Raw genomic sequence first — 19,801 nt, 5'->3', positions numbered from 1 at the left:
TTATTTTCCTGATAACAATGGCCCAAGAGATTTCTGAGGATTCAAATATCTGCCCAGGCTGGAGTTTCTCTTCATCGCCTAGATGTTTCTCTGGTATGCTTTCCTGTTCATAGATATCCCTCATAAGTATGTGGAAGGCCCTAGTTCTTTGGTATGAAACTGGGGAAAGGTAGAAAAATGCTTTCCATTACAGAAGCAGCCTTAGGGATACATTATGAATAACTGAATAGATAAAGAGTTTAGTCATTGGTCTTCCAGGAAGCAAATTTCAGTATTTGTTTTGTTAGGCACCGAGAGATGTTAATGTTTAATAAAGTAGAGCCATGTTAACTTAGTGGTTTCAGTTATTAAAGCCTTGTAACATGCTGTCAGTTTTTATAGTATAAAATCTTTGATGACTTAAACTGTGGAGAATAGTTTTTATACTTAATTTCCATATGTGAATAATTTAACTGGCTAATAGATTTATCCTAGTAAAATCCAATACTAGGATTGATAAGATACTCTTTCCTTCAGAAAGTAAGGATTAAAAAATAATAACTGGATATAGACTGCCTTATATCCTTATGTTCTTCAACTGGTGTGGCTTTGTCAATCTAGAGCTTCAACAGTGATAGAACTCCTGAACCAAATGGAGTAGTCATGTGAATGAGGCATGTGGACTATTCATCATACCTGGCTTCTAAGGAAAGCTCAGTCTTCTGCACTTATCCTCACCCCCTGCAAAAACTATGGGAATGGTATCAACTTGTCTATATTTGGGACTTAGTAATTCTGTAATTCTCCTGAACACTGAATAACCCAAAAGTTTGGGTTTGTATCTGTAGCTGTACAAGTCTTTTCTCATTTAATTTTGTCCTTACTGTTAGATGTAGGAATTCTGAGGAATCAGGGCTTTTATTCTTTTTGAATTTTCTTTTTTACTGAGATGTGCTCTGTGTTTAATTGTTATGATTTCCTCAAATGCCTCCTCAGTGACCAATGGAAGGCTCACAGGATTTGGCTTCTAGCGCTCTCTCACTAAAGGAAATCTTTCTGAATACAATTTTTCAAAGAAAACTAACATCACTTAATTATAACATTAATATATTTTTTACCTATGTATCTTCGTTTCTTAAACATAATTTCTCCTTCCTGATTTGATACTTCTTTTCTTTCATTTTCTACCTTTCCCCCCTAGCTTTCTGCTTGCATCTTGACAAGATACATTTCATCATAGGTAAATATTACTACTCATATGTAATAAAATAAGCATACAACCTTATTCTATGCACAAAAAGGGGTTCATGAGTTATAGGTGCAATATTCTTTTATCCAGAACTTTATCTATAATTCTTGTCAAAATGACAAAAATCCAGATGATTTGTTCTGATGCAATTTAACAGTGAAAACATTCAAAAACATTAATAATACTGTAATTTGTTGAGCTTTTACCTAGTGCCAGGCATATTCTAGATGCTTTATTTATTAATAAAACAACAGGCTTAGAAGGTAGAAACTATTATTATCCTCATTCCAAAATTCATGAAACTGAGCCCCAGAGTAAGTTGCCCAAGGTCACCTAAATGGTAAGTGTTGGAGCTGGGATTCCAACACAGACAGTCCAGCTCCAGAGTACACTTTTATTCACTACCATGTTATGCTCTCTCTCCAAGGATGTTTTGGGTCTTAAATGGGTACACTGAATGAGAAACTTTGTAGTCATTATTTGGTCTTTACAATGATCAAATCCCATTTACCACTGGCTAGCATTTTTCAGAGAATAGTGGTTAAGCTTTGAAATTTTTATTTAATTATAAAATATGAAAAAAAAGAGAAAAATGTCAGCAGAATGGAAGAGACGAGGCTGCATGAAAAGTATTGCAGAGAGTTGGACTGGAAAGGATTCTGCGATCACCTAGTTCAATCATTTTATTTTCCAGTGAACAGACTGAGACAGGATTGTAATTATAGTTAGAAGATGACTCAAGCCCATGCCTTCTCACCCTGGCTTAGAGTTTTCCCCTGAGTGTGCTGCTTTTTACAACCTGGGCACTGAAGTTCTATTTTTTTTCTTAAGATTTTATTTATTTATTTGAAAGAGATAGAACACAAGCAGGGGGGTGGGCAAAGGGAGAGGGAGAAACAGACTCCCTGCTGAGCACTGAGCTCTGAGGCCAGGCTGGATCCAAGGACCCTGAGATTATGACCTGAGCTAAAGTCAGATGCTTCCCGGAGCCACCCAGGCACCCGAAAGTTCTATTTTTGAGCACTCTCAGTATCCAAGAAGCACTATAAATAAAACCATGCCCTATTTTCCCCTACCTCTTTTTTCAGGGACTGTTTTTCTTGTCTCACTATGTCGTTTACCCCAAGGGTTTTGAAAAAAAATACCAAGTTAATGTAACAATTTGTGAAAATTGCAAGTCAGTTCAGTTCCATTCAAACATATTTGCTGAAAATCTAGATAGTGTGTGTGGTTTTTTTTTTCAATAGTGTATATGTGTTAAGAGTTGTGGGGTAGGCAAAGATTAAAGGGTAAGAAATCTCAACTCTTAAATAGCTAATAGAGAACCAGACCAAATCACTCCCATGATAGAGAGTGATATGCTAAATAATTTTGTAGTTGTTTGGTACAGCTCAGTCTAGTCATTATGTCAAAGTCTAGTCTGAACAACTAACAGTGAAATATCATAGTATTAAGTGAATTATTCCAGAAAAGCTGCTATTTTTGGTGCTAGATAAATCACAGTGTAAAGGTACTTACTCACTGCAAATATTACCACTTCAAAGGACTGACTCTATGCTGATTTGTGTAGAGTTTATTGCCACCACCAGAAAGTAAGTTTCTGGAGAGCAGGAATCCTTTCCTTGTTTGTGGCTGCTGACCTCTGTGCCAAGAGCTGACATATTTTAAATAAGGCTATAATAAATATATGACTAGATTTAGGCTTTTGATTGCTCTTTTCTATAAATGATCCACTAAGACTTAGAGAAAGAAATTCTTATTTGTAGGCTAACAAAATCATCTGAAGAGAAATAGAATTGTCAAGGGAAAGTGTAATGGGCTTTTTGGAAGAAGAACTCGATAGGTATCACTAAATGTTTATTGCATGTAAACTGCTGTAGAAAAAGATATAATGATGAAGACGTATTCTTAACAATGGACATATTTATGGTCATGTTCATGATTTCATTACAGGTCCTGTTTTCAGCTCTCAACCTTGAAACAAGCCTTATAGAAAGAGTACATGGGAAATAATAATAATGTGACAGAATTTGTCCTTCTTGGCCTCACTCAGGATCCTGAGGGGCAGAAAGCATTATTTGTCATGATTTTACTCATCTACATTGTGACAATGGTGGGCAACCTACTCATTGTAGTGACTGTCTTTGGCAGCCCCTCTCTGGGCTCCCCCATGTACTTTTTCCTTGCCTATCTGTCACTTATGGATGCTGTTTATTCCACTGTCATTTCACCCAAATTGATTATAGACTTACTCTGTGACAAAAAGACAATTTCCTTCCCAGCTTGCATGGGTCAGCTCTTTCTAGAACACTTCTTTGGGGGTTCTGAGGTTTTCCTTCTGGTCATGATGGCCTATGATCGCTATGTGGCCATCTGTAGGCCACTGCATTACTTGACTGTTATGAATCGACAGGTTTGCATCCTGCTGATAGTGGTGGCCTGGATTGGAGGTCTTGTGCACTCTATGGTTCAGCTTCTCTTTGTGTACAGCCTCCCATTTTGTGGACCCAATGTCATTGATCACTTTATCTGTGACATGTACCCATTATTAGAACTTGCCTGCACTGACACCTACTTAATAGGCCTCACTGTGATTGCCAACGGTGGAGCAATCTGTATGGTCATCTTTATCCTTCTACTCATCTCCTATGGAGTCATTCTAAATTCTCTTAAAAGTCACAGTCCAGAAGGGAGGCGCAAAGCCCTGTCTACCTGCAGTTCCCACACCACAGTGGTTGTCCTTTTTTTTGTTCCCTGCATTTTCATGTATGTTAGACCTGTTTCTAACTTGTCTATTGATAAGTCTGTAACTCTGGTTTATACAGTTATCACTCCCATGTTAAATCCTTTAATATATACCTTGAGAAATTCAGAGATGAAAAATGCTATGGAAAAATTCTGGTGTAAAAATTTAACAAAAGGTAGAATAAGAATGTGTCACCTAAACTGAATACACTTATTTTAATTCTAAAGCAAGAAAAAAGGTAGTAAATTCTAACAATGGATTTAGCCAATTCAATGGATTCTCTAGAGATATTTCTTTTTATTTTATACAAAGTCATCAAAAATAGAATAAATTATCTTTTGAAGTAAGAATCAATCTGATAGGTAAAAGGATGGATAAAAGGCACAGGTATTTTTCCAATTATAAGTAAAAATAAAATTAATTTCACTTTGTAGCCTTATTTTTCTTGGCTCATATCAAAATGGGTATTTAGAAATGAATTTTTAAGTTTAAAATGTGAAAAGCAATTACCTTTGAAAATTTACTCTCACCCAAATTAATGAGAAAACAATTTGGCTAACACTTAGAATAAGTTACTGGGGCCAAAAGAGTGGTTTCTAGATTTTAATGTTCATTATTCTATCAGTGTGGCAACCTTCTGTACCTGCATTGTGCATCCTGCCTTTAAAATTATTTATTTCCATTCCTCAGGTCAGTGCTTATGCTTCTGCAGTTCAAGACATTTATATGGAGGATGATATAGTGTTTGGTTAGACACTATCAGTGAGCAATTTTGTTAAATGGGATGTTGGATGTTTTCACATGTTGGGATGAAACTGTGTGGGATAGTTAATGATAAAAACAGATTCTAGTTCTCGATCTGAGCACAGAAAACCATACTCATCCAAATTATAAACATATTTTTATCCTTTCCCTCATTAGCTATTAGGTACATTTTTGCAATTCTTCAAAGAATAGATAGAACTGTTTATTTTGTTTTCATGATACTGAAGAAATGGGTAAAGAAAGACGGGATGAGCACTGGGTGTTATTCTATATGTTGGCAAATTGAACACCAATAAAAAAATAAATTTATAAAAAAAAGAAATGCATTATTTTGCATAACAATATGTTTCCCAAAAGTTGTATTCAACTTAAATATTTTGTACTTATAGACTTAGCAATGTTTTCTTTGGTCTAAACAAAATTTGTTTTTCACAGTCATGCAAAAAATACCGATAACAGGTTTTTCTGTCTGCAGTCCATCCTGGAACACTGTAAACTAGGAAGAAGGGGCAGCTGGGGTGGCTCAGTGGTTTAGCACTGCCTTCAGCCCAGGGTGTGGTCCTGGAGCCCCGGATTGAGTCCACATCCGGCTCCCTGCGTGGAGTCTGGTTCTCCCTCTGCCTGTGTCTCTACCTCTCTCTGTGTGTCTCTCATGAATAAATAAATAAAATCTTAAAAAAAAACTAGGAAGAAAATCGAACTTTCATTGTAACATGGAGTATCATCTATGATTTATAAGAATTTTCTAACTAAAAAAACTCTAGAACTTTTATTTTAAAATTTTATTAAGCATTTTTTTTCATGCATATTGATAATATATGCAATTAACTTTTAAATATTGTAGTCTCTTAGAAGAGCTAGAAAAAAAGACAAAAACAAAACCCAAGACCAGTAGAAGGGAAGAAATAATAAAGATTAGAGTAGAATAATAAAGATTAGAGTAGAAATATAGTATGATTCAGTCTTTTTAGATTTGTAATATATATTATGTCTCTGTTTATGAGATTTAACCAGGGGGTTCTTCGGTATGTACTTGAAGAAAATGTGTATTCTATTTTTCTTGGATGGAATGTGATATCTATATGTATATATATAAAAGATAATATATATCTTTTAGAACCATGTATTCTGAAGTATGCTTCAAGCAAAAATGTTATTGTTGAAAAAATAACTTAACTGAGGGTACTCATTTAAAATAAAGATTGTCAGAGAAAAGGTGTTTGGGGAGAATGGGTGAAGTAGGTGAAGGGGATTAAGAGTACATTTATCATGATGAGCACTGAGTAATAAGGTTTAGAATTGTTGAATCAGTATATAATACAGTGAAACTAATATAACACTATATGTTAACTATAAAAATAAAAAACAATAATATATCTATATATATCCTGAGCTCATTCTTTGAAAAGATCAACAAAATTGATAAGCCTCTAGCCAGACTCATCAAACAGAAAAGAGGAAGATAGGATTCAAATACAATCAGAAATGAAAGACCAAAAAAAAAAAAAAAAAAAAAAGAAGAAAGAAAGAAATGAAAGAGCATAAATAGCAACCAACATGATAGAAAAACACAGGATTATAAGAGAATATTATGAAAAATTATATGCCAACAAATTGGACAATCTAGAAGAAATAGTTACATTCCTAGAAACAAATAACCTTCCATAATTGAATCAGGAAGAAATAAAAAATTTGAACAGGCAAATTACCAGCCGTGAAATTGAATCTGTAATCAAAAAAATCCCAACAAATTCCAGAACCAGATGATTTCATAGGTGAGTTCTACCAAACATTTATTATTAATTTTTTACCAAATATTAAAAGAAGAATTAATACCTATTCTTCTCAAACTATTCCAAATGATAGAAGAAGGAAAACCTCCAAATTCATTTTCTGAGGCTAGCATTACCCCTATACTAAAACCAGATAAAGACACCACACACAAAAAAGAGAACTACAGGCAAACTTGGCTGATGAACATAGATGGCAAAATTCTTAACAAAATATTAGCAAACTGAATCAAACAATACATTAAAAAAATAATTCACCATGATCATTTGGGATTTATTTCTGCGTTACAAGAGTGGTTTAATATTTACAAATCAATTAATGTGATATATTACATCAACAGAAGAAAAGATAACCATATAATCATTTCTGTAGAAGCGGAAGGAACATTTGACAAAGTATAATATCCATCCATGGTAAAAGCCCTCAAGAAGGAGGTTTAGAGGGAACATACCTTTAACATAATGAAGGCCATATATGGAAAACCCATAGTCATCATACTCAAACTGAGAGCCTTTTCCCTAAAATCAGAAACAAAATAAGGATGTCCACACTCACCACTTTTATTCAACATATACCGGAAATCCTAGCCACAGCAACTGGACAAGGAAAAGAAATAAAAGGCATCTAATTTGGAAAGGAAGAAGTAAAACTTTCACTATTAGTAGATGACATGGTATTATATATAGGAAATTCTCAAGAATTTCCACCAAAAGCTTCTAGAACTGAAAAATGAATTTAGTAAGGTCACAGGATACAAAATCATTTTACATAAATATGTTGTATTTTATATACTAATAATGAAATAGCAGAGAGAGAAATTAAGAAAACAATTACATATACAATTACACTAATAATAATAAAGTACCTAGGAAAAAACTTAACTAAAAAGATGAAAGGCCTGTATTCTGAAAACTATAAAACATTGATAAAAGAAATTCAAGATGACACAAAGAAATGGAAAGACATTCTATGCTTATGCATTGTGAGAACAAATATTGTTAAAATGTCAATACTACCCAAAGCAATCTACAGATTTAATGCAATCCCTATCAAAATACCAACATTTTTTTCATAGCAATGGAGCAAAGAATCCCAAATTTGTAGAGAACCACAAAAGACCTCAAATAGCTAAAGCAATGTGGAAAACAAAAACAAAACTGGAGGTATCATGATCCTTGAATTTAAGATATACTACAAAGCTGTTGCAATGGAAACAGTATAGTATTGGCACAAAAATAGACATACACATCAGTAGAATAGAGAGCCTAGAAATAAACCCATGATTATGTGGTCAATTAATCTTTGACAAAGGAGGGAAAAATATACAATAAGAAAAAGACAGTCTCTTCAACATATTGCGTTGGGAAAACTAGATAGCTACATGCAAAAGAATGACACTGGACCACTTTTTTACACTATACACAAAACAAACTCATCAAAGTAGATTAAAGACCTAGATGTGAGTCCTGAAAAGACAGATACCATATGATTTCATTCATATGTGGAATTTATGGAGAAATCAACAAAAGGAGACAAACAAAATGACAGACTCTCAGAAGTAGAGACCAAACTGATAGTTACCAGCACTGAGGTGCATGTGTGGATGAGTGAAGTAGGTGAAGGGGATTAAGAATACACTTACCATGGTGAGCTGAGTAATGTATAGAATTGTTGAATCACTATATTGTACACCAGAAACCTGTAGAATATGGTATATTAATTTTATTGGAATTTTTTTTAATTAACTTTTATTGGTGTTCAATTTACCAGCATACAGAAAAACACCCAGTGCTCATCCCGTCAAGTGTCCACCTCAGTGCCCGTCACCCATTCCCCTCCAACACCCATCCTCCTCCCCTTCCACCACCCCTAGTTCGTTTCCCCGAGTTAGGAGTCTTTATGTTCTGTCTCCCTTCCTGATATTTCCCAACATTTCTTTTCCCTTCCTTTATATTCCCTTTCACTATCATTCATATTCCCCAAATGAATGAGAACATACACTGTTTGTCCTTCTCTGATTGACTTATTTCACTCAGCATAATACCCTCCAGTTCCATCCACGTTGAAGCAAATGGTGGGTATTTGTCGTTTCTAATTGCTGAGTAATAATTCCAAAAAGCTCTTGGTATTTTTGTGTTGAAATTTCATTGATGTCACTGACAACTGAATCTTCATGTTCTGAATATAACAACTCTGCACTCATTTAGGTTTTAACGCTCTTAAAATTTGGAAAAATTTTATAAAATTTTAATATCTCTTTTGATAAATTTATTTATGTTTTTATTGCTTTTTCCCACATACCTACTGAAAATAGATTTTTATAAATATTTGTAATTTTTATAATATAAGCCAAATTATATCTCACTGCAAGTCAACAATTTACATTCATTTTGTTAGCAGCACTGTATTTTACCATTGGCACTTCTCTTTTGAAGTGCCTCTTCAAAAAAAAAAAAAAATGAAGTGCCTCTTCATGTACTTTAATTTACTTGGCATATTCACAATGTTTTATTGACTTAAAAGCGATTTTTTCATAATGCAAAACTTAAAAGTTTTTCCTAGCGTTTTGGTAGTGTGAGTGGTTGTACTTTTTCTTTCAGTGTTGTCAATCACTTTCATCAGAATTGCTGCATTTTTATTTCAAGCTCATATAACAATCCATAAATATTTTCTTCTAGTTTATTTATATTTATAGCTTTGAGTATAAATAAGCTTGCATGTGTGGGAGTTTTAGAGAAAAAAAGAAAATGTATGTGTGTGTGTATATGCACATATATCTTAAGAATTTAAATCTACTTTTCAAATGGATTTTTGTTGCCTTAAATCCAGTATTTTCAACATGTTAAAAAAGTCCAATGTATTTCCCTAATCTGATATGTCATGCTTATTATATATCCAAATATCTATGTATCTCCTTTGGTTGGCTGGTTATTTGTAAGCCAATATCTTTTATTTTAGGTCATGTGAGTAGATTTTGATGTCTGATAAGAAGCTTATCACCCAATACTCTTATTAAAAACAACATTTTCTGTTTTGAACAATTATTACCCACATAAGTATTAGATCAAGTTCAGAGGTCTTAGAAAGAAACCTATTCAGGTTTTGTTTGACAATATATTCAATGTCTAATTTGGAAAAGCTCTATTATCTTATTTTTTTTTAAGATTTTATTTATTTATTCATGAGACACACAGAGAGAGGCAGAGACACAGGCAGAGGGAGAAGCAGGCTCCATGCAGGGAGCCTGAGTGGGACTTGACATGGGACTTGATCCTGGGTCTCCAGGACTACACCCTGAGTGGAAGGCAGGCACTAAACCATTGAGCCATCCAGGGATCCCCAAGCCCTGCTATCTTGATCACATTGAATCATTCTATCTGGGAACATGAAAAAAAGTCTCTGTTTTTTTTTTTTTTTTTTTAACTTTTATTGGTGTTTAATTTACCAACATACAGAAAAACACCCAGTGCTCATCCCGTCAAGTGTCCACCTCAGTGCCCGTCACCCATTCCCCTCCAACTCCCGCCCTCCTCCCCTTCCACCACCCCTAGTTCGTTTCCCCGAGTTAGGAGTCTTTATGTTCTGTCTCCCTTCCTGATATTTCCCAACATTTCTTTTCCCTTCCTTTATATTCCCTTTCACTATTATTCATATTCCCCAAATGAATGAGAACATACACTGTTTGTCCTTCTCCGATTGACTTATTTCACTCAGCATAATACCCTCCAGTTCCATCCACGTTGAAGCAAATGGTGGGTATTTGTCGTTTCTAATTGCTGAGTAATATTCCATTGTATACATAAACCACATCTTCTTTATCCATTCATCTTTCGATGGACACCGAGGCTCCTTCCACAGTTTGGCTATTGTGGCCATTGCTGATAGAAACATCGGGGTGCAGTCTCTGTTTTTATTTAGGTCTTAAGTATATCTATATTTTTCTCATATGGATCTTCTTTTTTTTTCTAGTTGATTTCCATATATTTTGTGATTTGGGTTACATTAATGAGAGATACCCTTTCTACATTATATTTTCTAAATAATTATGACTACTATTTCCTAAAAGTATTTATCAGTTTAATCTTGAATTCAGCCACTTTACTGATTTATCTCATTTAAAATGATAGATTTCAGTTAATTCTGGATTTACTACATACATGATGCTAATATTTTAATGATTTTTCTTTCTAATATTTTGCATCATATTATATTATTGCAATAGCAGGAAAAATGGGATAACTGAATAAAGGAAATCTTGACTTATTCTTAGGTTCAATAGGAATGCCTGTGGTATTTTCTAGTTAAAAATTTCTTCATTAGAGGCATCTGGGTGGCTCAGATGGTTTAGCATTTGCCTTCAGTTTGAGTCATGATCTCAGGATCCTGGAATTGAGCCCCATTTTAGGGCTCCCTGCTCCCCACTCAGTGGAGTCTTCTCTCTTTCTGCCTCTCCTCCTGCTTGTGCTCTTTGTCTATCTCTCAAATAAATAAATAAAATATTAAAACAAAATAAAAATATCTTCATTAAAGAGAGGTGGTGACTCCATGCCCTCTTCATTTCTCTCTTTCTCTCTTTTTTTTCTTTTAGGAGCCAGATATTGAAGAATAGAACATTCAAAAGGAACCACTTATCCTAAGGAAGTTGGAGACTTCACCACGCACGGTCAGAGGAAGGAACAGGCTCAGAAAAGACCCCAAAACCCTTAAGTTTGCACCTTAGGCTGCTTCTTAGCACAGAGATAATCTACAACAGTAAAAAAAAAAAAAAAAGAAACCAATATAATAACAAAACCAAACCAAACCAAAAAGAAACCCCCACAACAGCAAACCTGGGAAAGGGAGGAGAATCTGATCTCCAGAATTACTACATTATTAGATTCAAATGTCTAGTTTTCAGCATAAAATCTGGAAACATAGAAAAAAACCAGGAAAGTACAGCTCATTCAAAGGAAAAAAATAAACCAATAGAAATTGTCCCTAAAATCTCTGATGACTGGACGGGACTTGAACACGTTGTCTTAGAGATGCTCAAAGAAGTAAAGGACGTATGACAAAGGCCAAGAAAAGGAAGATAAAGGAAAGCTCAAGGTCATGAATAAAATGGAAATATCAACAAAGAGATAGAAAACTTCCATATCAATAAACCTCAATAAGGAAATAATATGTTTTTCAGATCATGTACACAGAAATTCAGATTTAAAGACCTGACATTGTTATGTAAAATACATCTGAATATCAAGTGTCAAATAGTTCTGGATTTAGTTTTTTTTTTTTCTTATATTACTTTGCAATAGTCTCTTTCAAATCAGATGTCCTGATCACCTGTTTCTGTATTTCTTTTTAAGACAGATTCTCCTCTTTTGGGCAAAACTTCTGGGTTTGAATTTTGTATGTGGGTGTTATCTCCTCCGAATTAAATGAAAGCTTTTAGTGTCTTGATTACCAATAATATTGTGCCATTGTGCATGTCTTTTATATGCAGAGATTTAGGCTTTTTACTTCACTACAGTGCCCTCTCCAACTTGAGAATTTCAGATATATGCTGATTAATTGAAAATAAATAATTCTGGTTCATGCAACATTATATCTTTGCTATTAATAAATGACGTGCTCCCTGCTGTTAGATTGTTTTTTTTTTCCCATTTAATTCTCTTGAAGTGATTGGCCAGGAGAAGCCTCTGAAAACGTGGATCATGTGGAAGGCCTCCATTCTCGAGAGTATGAATCCTCAGTGAGTTTAATTTTGAACAAATAGCCTTGGAGACACACTATTTTAACAACTCAGTGAAGTAATTTGTTCATTCTTGATTTAGTGCTCCATCGTATATTTCCTTACCTGGGAGATTTCTCCTTGGGGATTAATGTTGTTGTCAATATATTAAAAAGAAAGCCATTACATTATTGGTCATGGATCAGATTAAAACAGTCGTGTAAATGCTTTCAGAAATATCCCAAACAAGCCAAAATATCCATTTCTTTGATTATCCAGATCTTAGCATTATGAACTAAAAATGCTATTAAAGGTTTATTCAATTAATTTGGTTAGTTAAATATAATAATGAAATTTTACATTTGATTTTTGGTACATAATGTCAATGATGGCTTTCAAATTCAATGATTCATCAGTCATATCAGCTGTGTATTCTTGAAGTGAGCTGTGGATAATTCCATAATCCAAACTGTTAAATGTTTATGAAAGTTGAAGATGGTCATACTTTGTGCAGGCAAAAGGGGAAAAATTGTTATGTGACAAAGCATTTCTGGCTGCAGTAACAAAGTGTGTCCTGATATTTTTTCTGCAGTCACACTGGGGTTGATGCTGAGTTATCTTCATCCAATTAAGCCGTCATCTTCCAGAACCAGAGATAGAATTGCAGAAGTGTGGATTTGGAACAAATGACCAAAGAGGAAACAGAAAACCCAGGTAACATACTCAGAAAAACTCTTCATATGTTCTCATTCATTTGGGGAATATAAATAATAGTGAAAGGGAATATAAGGGAAGGGAGAAGAAATGTGTGGGAAATATCAGAAAGGGAGACAGAACATAAAGACTCCTAACTCTGGGAAACGAACTAGGGGTGGTGGAAGGGGAGGAGGGCGGGGGGTGGGGGTGAATGGGTGATGGGCACTGAGGGGGGCACTTGACAGGATGAGCACTGGGTGTTATTCTGTATATTGGCAAATTGAACACCAATAAAAAATAAATTTATTATTAAAAAAAACTCTTCACTGTCATAGGAATAGGACAAAATAAACTTATAATAATCCATCTTTCTTAAGGAACAGGTTTACCATTTGATCTAAAATATCTTATGCCGGATGGTACAGAAATAAGATAGTAAGTACATGCATTTTCTCTATTGTATAAAATATTATTAGAATAATTACAGTGGCAGTAATTTCTCCAACACTTTATTTTAGATTTACTTAATTATATACTGAGAAAAAGAAAACACAGCATAACATTACAGTACAACCTGATATATATATGGTCTTCAAAATAACTTTTTAAGATTGCTTTATATAATTTAAAGAATCCAACAATTATTTATTTTATATCAATATATTGGAGATAATAGTAAGGATTACTATAACTCTTTATAAATTGTTACCTTATACTAGTATCTTTAAATGTTTTGACTCTGTGTAGACATTTTATTTTGTTGTTACTTTTCATTAACGTAATATATACATAGTACATTATTGTGTATTCATTACCACTATCCATCTCCAGAGCTTTTATCATCATCCCAAACTGAAACTCTGCATCCATTAAACAATAACTCCTCATTTCCTTGGCCCCTTGTAAACACTGTTGTACTTTCTGTCTCTGTGAATATGACTATTTACTTATGACTATATTTACCTTATAAAAGGGAGACTATAAGATATTTTCCCTTTTATGTCTGGCTAATTCACCTAGCATAGTGTCTTCAGGCTTTATCCATGTTGTAGCATGTATCAGAATTTCTTTCCTTTCTGGGGATCCCTGGGTGGCTCAGCGGTCCTTTCTAAGGCTAAATAATATTCCATTGTTTCTATGTTTTGGCTATTGTGAATAATGCTCCTATGAATGCTGGTGTAGAAATGACAGTTTGAATCTCTGCTTCCTATTGTGTGTACTTACCTCTCAAAACAGTTTGATATTTAAATTAATAACTCTTTATTACAAAGGAAAACTCAAAACGAATGTGGAAAGTTGAGGTGAGAGAAATTTAGCTACTTGTTAGATTCATTGACCTGTATTTATACTTTATTAGAAAGTGGATTTTAGTGTCTGTGGAAATGGAAATCATGAATTTTATTAGATATGAGATCTATAAAATGCCAGTATCTATTTCTGCCTATGGGTTAATTATATGGATATTTTCTCATTTTTAGGGTCTTAAAAATATTGTGATTAACATGGACACATTGTGTTATGCGTCCAGTTGACTTCTTATTTATAAAATGAGAACGCCGTTGATTAAATTTAGATTTAATGATACATTGCGAAGAGGAGAATGAGATATAGAGAAACACAGACAGAGCACTTGTACACAGTGATGCAAATGGTAAAGAAAGGGGGATTCTGTAATTGTATATGATAATGACCCAGTCAATCCATCCATCCCTCAGAGAATGCTCCTTTGCATTATGAGAGAAGACAGTGGACTTTGGGGAAGCTCATGTAAAACTAATTATAGAGATGTGGCACTAAAATGCATGGGAAAACAAATAATGGTAAATAACACTTGAATTTATTTAGCGCTTATTACTTGTTAGACAGTTTTTGGAGAGTTTTATTTGCATTATCATATTTAATCTTTAAAACTACTCTATGTGCTAGATGCCATTATGTTTCATTATGCAGATGATGTGAGTAATTTGCCCAAGGTCACACAGTTGGTAAGTATAGATTCTGAGGCTTAGATACCAAACCAGAATGGAGAACCTGAGTTCTGATAAAGTACACTGTGGACATCCAGGGACACCCCTGAAAAATTATGGAACAAAACAAAACAAAACTCACAAAGACTGTATATGGGACAGCTAATCAACTCTCTCTGATTGTTGTTATTCTGTGTTTGTTCCCAAAGTCTATTCAACCACATTCAGGTTTTAGACGTAGCATTTTTCCTTTACTATGAAGTAACTGACTTGGGAAAATGTTCTTTAAAATGTATCTTTTTACATTAAAAAAATTAAAAAAAGGTTTTATGTGTTTATTTGAGAGAGAGAAAGAGAGCAAGTGCAGGTGCCTGTAAACACCTGTGCAGGAGAGAGGAGGCACGGGGATGGGGGTAAGCAAGATGGAGGGGGAGAAGGGAAGAGGTAGAAGGAGAGGGGAAAGCAATCTGCTCATTTAGCAGGAAGTCAGGCAGAAGGCTTGATTCTAGGACCCTGGGATGGTAAGCTGAGCCAGAGGTGATGTTTCACTGACTGAGCCATCCAGGTGCCCATATATGTATCTTTGTTTATAATTGGATGATCAGATTAGGTGTTTATTAAGACCTCAAAATTTTTGCTGCATCATTTTTATGGTCACTACTCGATCATTAAAAGAAATGCTTGCTTATGTGGGGAACATATTTTACTATAGACTGCTAAATAGAAACATATTCAGATATGTATTGTGATCATATTTTTCAAAAAGATCTGGACTAGACTCAAAATTTCAGAGTCCATAATTTCCAGTATTTTGCTGATTTGAAAGTCTTTCCCAGTATCTTACACTTTGCATACCATAGACATGGGCTGTTTTTCTGCTTTATGTTGAGTTTCACATAGTGTAGATCTTAATTTATGTTAGTTCTCATTGTGGGATAGTTATCATAGATTTAAGTTTTTGGAGCATCACTCAATGATTTATTTGTTCTTATTGATTGTGTTAAGAAATTTGAAGTATCTGATGAATGTTGGAAGCAGATATATTTATTTTTAATAAAATACTGCATTGGTAAAGTATAGAATTTTGTATCATTTTGAGTCAAATCACTAGTTTTCAATAGCCTAAAGTAATAATTATGTTCATAAGCACATTTTAATAGTCAAATATTTATCAACCCTTAAAATGCATAAGGTACACATATCGATTCTGGTGATATGTGTACCTTTATTAAAAAAATGTGTTTACTCTCTGGGCAGATCTAATAGATGATGAGAAAACACAGCTATTAACCAATGAGTGCTACAGGACAAGGGGTTGGATTCTCCTAATGGAAGTTACCTCTTGAATGCTCAAACAATCCCTATGAATTGTGAGTATTTGCCATTATAAATGCAGACACAGCTTTATAACTGTGAGTGAAGATATTTATGTATGCAATGAACTGCTGGAAGCTCCGAAGATTGAACTCCTTTAAGTAAAGTAGCTAGTCTCTCCTGATATCTTAAGTTCAGAATTTGGTTTTCTGGAAGTATAAAACTTCTGAAGGGTGAGTCCTGTATTGATGCTGGATCACCCTCCAGTCTAACTCCGGATTCAAAGTTCAGGAAATCTGAAACTCCTCTACTTCCAATTTAGTTCCCCCAAACCAAACTTGATCAATTTCAAAGCTTATGTCATTCAGTTCATTTATGGTTTTCGCCGGTTCCTATCTGCCTTTTCTGTTTTCTCTTATTTTCTCTCTTCTATGTTTATATTCTCCCTCTGATTTTGAGTACAAATTAGCGTGTCTAGAAGCATAAAGAATAAATAATCTCATTTCCTTCACAAATGATAGTCTACAAATATAGATGTTATAATGGAGCACATTTAAAATAATTCTACCAAAACAAAATTGCACCCATTACATGTACAGTTGGCATTGGATGGTATCTTATAGTCTTCATGGATAATTTATTTTCCTTAGGTAAGAAGGAATGTCTTGTATTCCACATAGACTCAGATAATCAAGAACTAACAGTATGAACAAAATATCTGGTCTAGTTGATTCATCACTTTAATATCAAATAACCTTTAACACATGCTAATTCACCCTGAGTATTGTAAAGCTGGTCTACCACCAAGTACTAGCATATTGTTTAAGATACAGTTTTTAATGACCAGAATTCAGAAACTCAAACATCTGAGAAGATTAAAACCTTTCCAATTAAGAACATGCATTCTCCCAAGATGATTGAGCAAAATCAATTGATGTTTTGAGATTTTTAGTATAGAATTCTTGCTATGATATCATGATTCTGCCTAAAATCTTTATGATTGCATTCTAAATTGAGCTATGGTTAGCAATAATCAATTCTAAACAGTTTTGGAAAGTAGGGAAAATGTCTATGTAGTACCTATTTACTTAGATTTGTACTATTCATTTTTCTACTCAATAATCTAGCTTGTAATAAATTTCAGTTTAGTTTGTATGCTTATGTGTGTGTATTTTCAAACAAAATGTTGCTTACATTGTACTTTCTTGAGTGGGAAGAATTTAATATACTGATCTCATTTGGTTTCTTACATGCTTAAAATTCAGCTGAATTAAATAAAGTTAATAAGCCTTTAAGGGGCATTCATGGTATGTCTGGTTCTCTCACTTCTGCAGGTGACTTTTTCAATATTTGGAGCTCATAGTGAAGCAACTCAGAAAGGCAGTTATCTAAATTCAAATTATCACTTTATGCTCCATGAACTAGGTATTATTATATAAATAAGGTTATTAGAGATGAGATTATTTCCATGGTGGATCTCAGAAGGCCAAGAAAGCATTCAAGATAAAAATAAATGACATATAACATGCAGATTGCAGTAATTGTGAACAGGATTCTGGAGAAAGACCTTCTTTGTTGTTTGGTAGGTCATGTCACAGATATGCCCACTTTCATGTACCTCCCACATAGAAAATTGGTATCCTCATTGTAATTGATGCAAGAAATTTGTGGAAATGAAAGCAAAAACTGTGAGTGGTGATTCTAAACTCTCATATTCTAGAAAGTCACCCTGTGTGAGGCTCTGTGGGGCAAACATTGTTGAGTCAGGTAGCCATTTTTGACATAAAGCTTGTGATCCTCTCAAATTCATTATGGCTCTTTTGTTTGCAGCTTCTGACACCAGAGTTCAATGCCTTCCAAAGAACATATGGGAAATAGAAACAATGTGACAGAGTTTGTCCTCCTGGGGCTCACACAGGACCTGGAGGGGCAAAAATTTCTGTTTATCCCATTCTTACTCATCTACATTGTGACAATAGTGGGTAATTTGCTTATCATAGTGACCATTATGGCCAGCCAGTCTCTGGGTTCTCCCATGTACTTCTTTCTGGCTTATTTGTCATTTATAGATGCTACTTATTCTACTGTCATTGCTCCCAAGATGATTGCAGACTTGCTCTATGAGAAGAAGACTATTTCCTTCCAGGCTTGTATGACTCAAATCTTTCTAGATCACTTATTTGCTGGTGCTGAAGTCATTCTTCTGGTGGTGATGGCCTATGACCGATACGTGGCCATCTGTAAACCACTTCATTATCTAATCATCATGAATCGGAGGACATGTGTTCTTATGCTGCTAGGGGCCTGGACTGGAGGCTTCCTGCACTCATTGGTTCAATTTCTTTTTATTTATCAGCTCCCTTTCTGTGGCCCCAATGTCATTGACAACTTCGTGTGTGATATGTATCCCTTATTGAAACTTGCTTGCACCAATACCTACCTCATTGGAATTTCTATGATAGCTAATGGTGGAGCCATTTGCACTGCCATTTTCTTTATTCTTCTAGTTTCCTATGGGATCATATTATACTCCCTTAAGACTCATAGTTTAGATGGGAAACTCAAAGCCTTCTACACCTGTGCATCCCATATAACTGTGGTTATTTTATTCTTTGTTCCCTGTATCTTCCTGTATGCAAGACCTAATACTACCTTTCCCATCGATAAATTCATGACTGTGTTTTTAACATTCATAACTCCCATGCTGAACCCCTTAATCTATACTCTGAGGAATGCAGAAATAAAAAATGCCATGTGGAAACTTTGGAGTAAAAATGTGACCTTAGTTGGTAGAGAGTTGTATTGCTCATGCAAAATATGATATTACTCTTTTACAGAATCAGGACTATTTTCACTATCAGTGATTATATCTCAAAAATTATCTCCTTGGGTTAGTTAACCTATTTATTCTGAAACAGCCATATAAATTAATCTTTATTGAATTGGAGTATGTTATAACCCTTACAAAGCAAGAGAATTGTGTGAGTTTAATCCCTGACATATGTAATCATGTTGTGTTAGGATTCTTCAATGGGCATCAATTTTTTGGTTTTATGTCAAGTTTTTGTTTGTGGGGTATGGTACCTCCATGGAACATAAAAATATAGAACTTATTCTCTTTTAGTCCAAGAGAGTGAAATTTTAAAATTAAAAATTCACATTGTTAAAAAAGCTTTAACTAACAATAAAAATAAATATCTCAGTCAAATTAATTAATTTGAAATTTCACTGCACATATTTGTAGTTGAGGATAGATCTATGAGAAGTGAACTTTATTAGCTTTATACTGTGATGGTAGCATATGTTGATTTTGTATATACGAGTTAAGTTTTAGACAGAAAAATTAAATTATTCAACCCATTGTGTACATCTATATCAAATGGCTTCTTCTGGTAATTGAAATACATATTTAAGTCACTCATGTCAGAGTGGAACCCATGGTATGCCTACATCAAATTCTATTCTCTGGGTATACTTTTTTAAAAATTGCAATAAATGTTAAAACTTTTGGGGATGTGCTTTGTTTTACATATGAATGCCTTTCACATTCTCTGTAAACTTTGTGTTCTTGACTTAAGTGAGAA

General features: G+C 34.2%; 2 protein-coding genes across 2 annotated transcripts; both read left to right on the top strand.

Moving 5' to 3' along the window:
* Nucleotides 1-3,227: 3,227 nt before the first annotated feature.
* On the top strand, nt 3,228-4,178 carry LOC121471638 (olfactory receptor 4A5-like). The gene has a single exon (XM_041722425.1). The coding sequence runs from the start codon at nt 3,231-3,233 to the stop codon at nt 4,176-4,178; it is 948 nt and encodes a 315-aa protein (XP_041578359.1). The 5' UTR covers nt 3,228-3,230.
* Nucleotides 4,179-18,066: 13,888 nt separating this feature from the next.
* LOC121471637 (olfactory receptor 4A15-like) lies at nt 18,067-19,038 on the top strand. Its single transcript, XM_041722424.1, has one exon. It carries the CDS (start codon nt 18,067-18,069, stop codon nt 19,036-19,038), a length of 972 nt encoding a protein of 323 aa, XP_041578358.1.
* Nucleotides 19,039-19,801: the final 763 nt, after the last annotated feature.

This window comes from Vulpes lagopus, chromosome 11 (genome assembly GCF_018345385.1).
Source record: "Vulpes lagopus strain Blue_001 chromosome 11, ASM1834538v1, whole genome shotgun sequence".
Classification (NCBI taxonomy): Eukaryota; Metazoa; Chordata; class Mammalia; order Carnivora; family Canidae; genus Vulpes; species Vulpes lagopus.
The sequence above is the reverse complement of the archived record's forward strand: the minus strand, read 5'-3'. Positions and strand labels throughout refer to the sequence as shown.

What these genes read in the sequence shown, in the direction of transcription:
- LOC121471638 (XM_041722425.1), top strand. Translation starts at nt 3,231, where the DNA reads ATGGGAAATAATAATAATGTGACAGAATTTGTCCTTCTTGGCCTCACT.
- LOC121471637 (XM_041722424.1), top strand. Translation starts at nt 18,067, where the DNA reads ATGCCTTCCAAAGAACATATGGGAAATAGAAACAATGTGACAGAGTTT.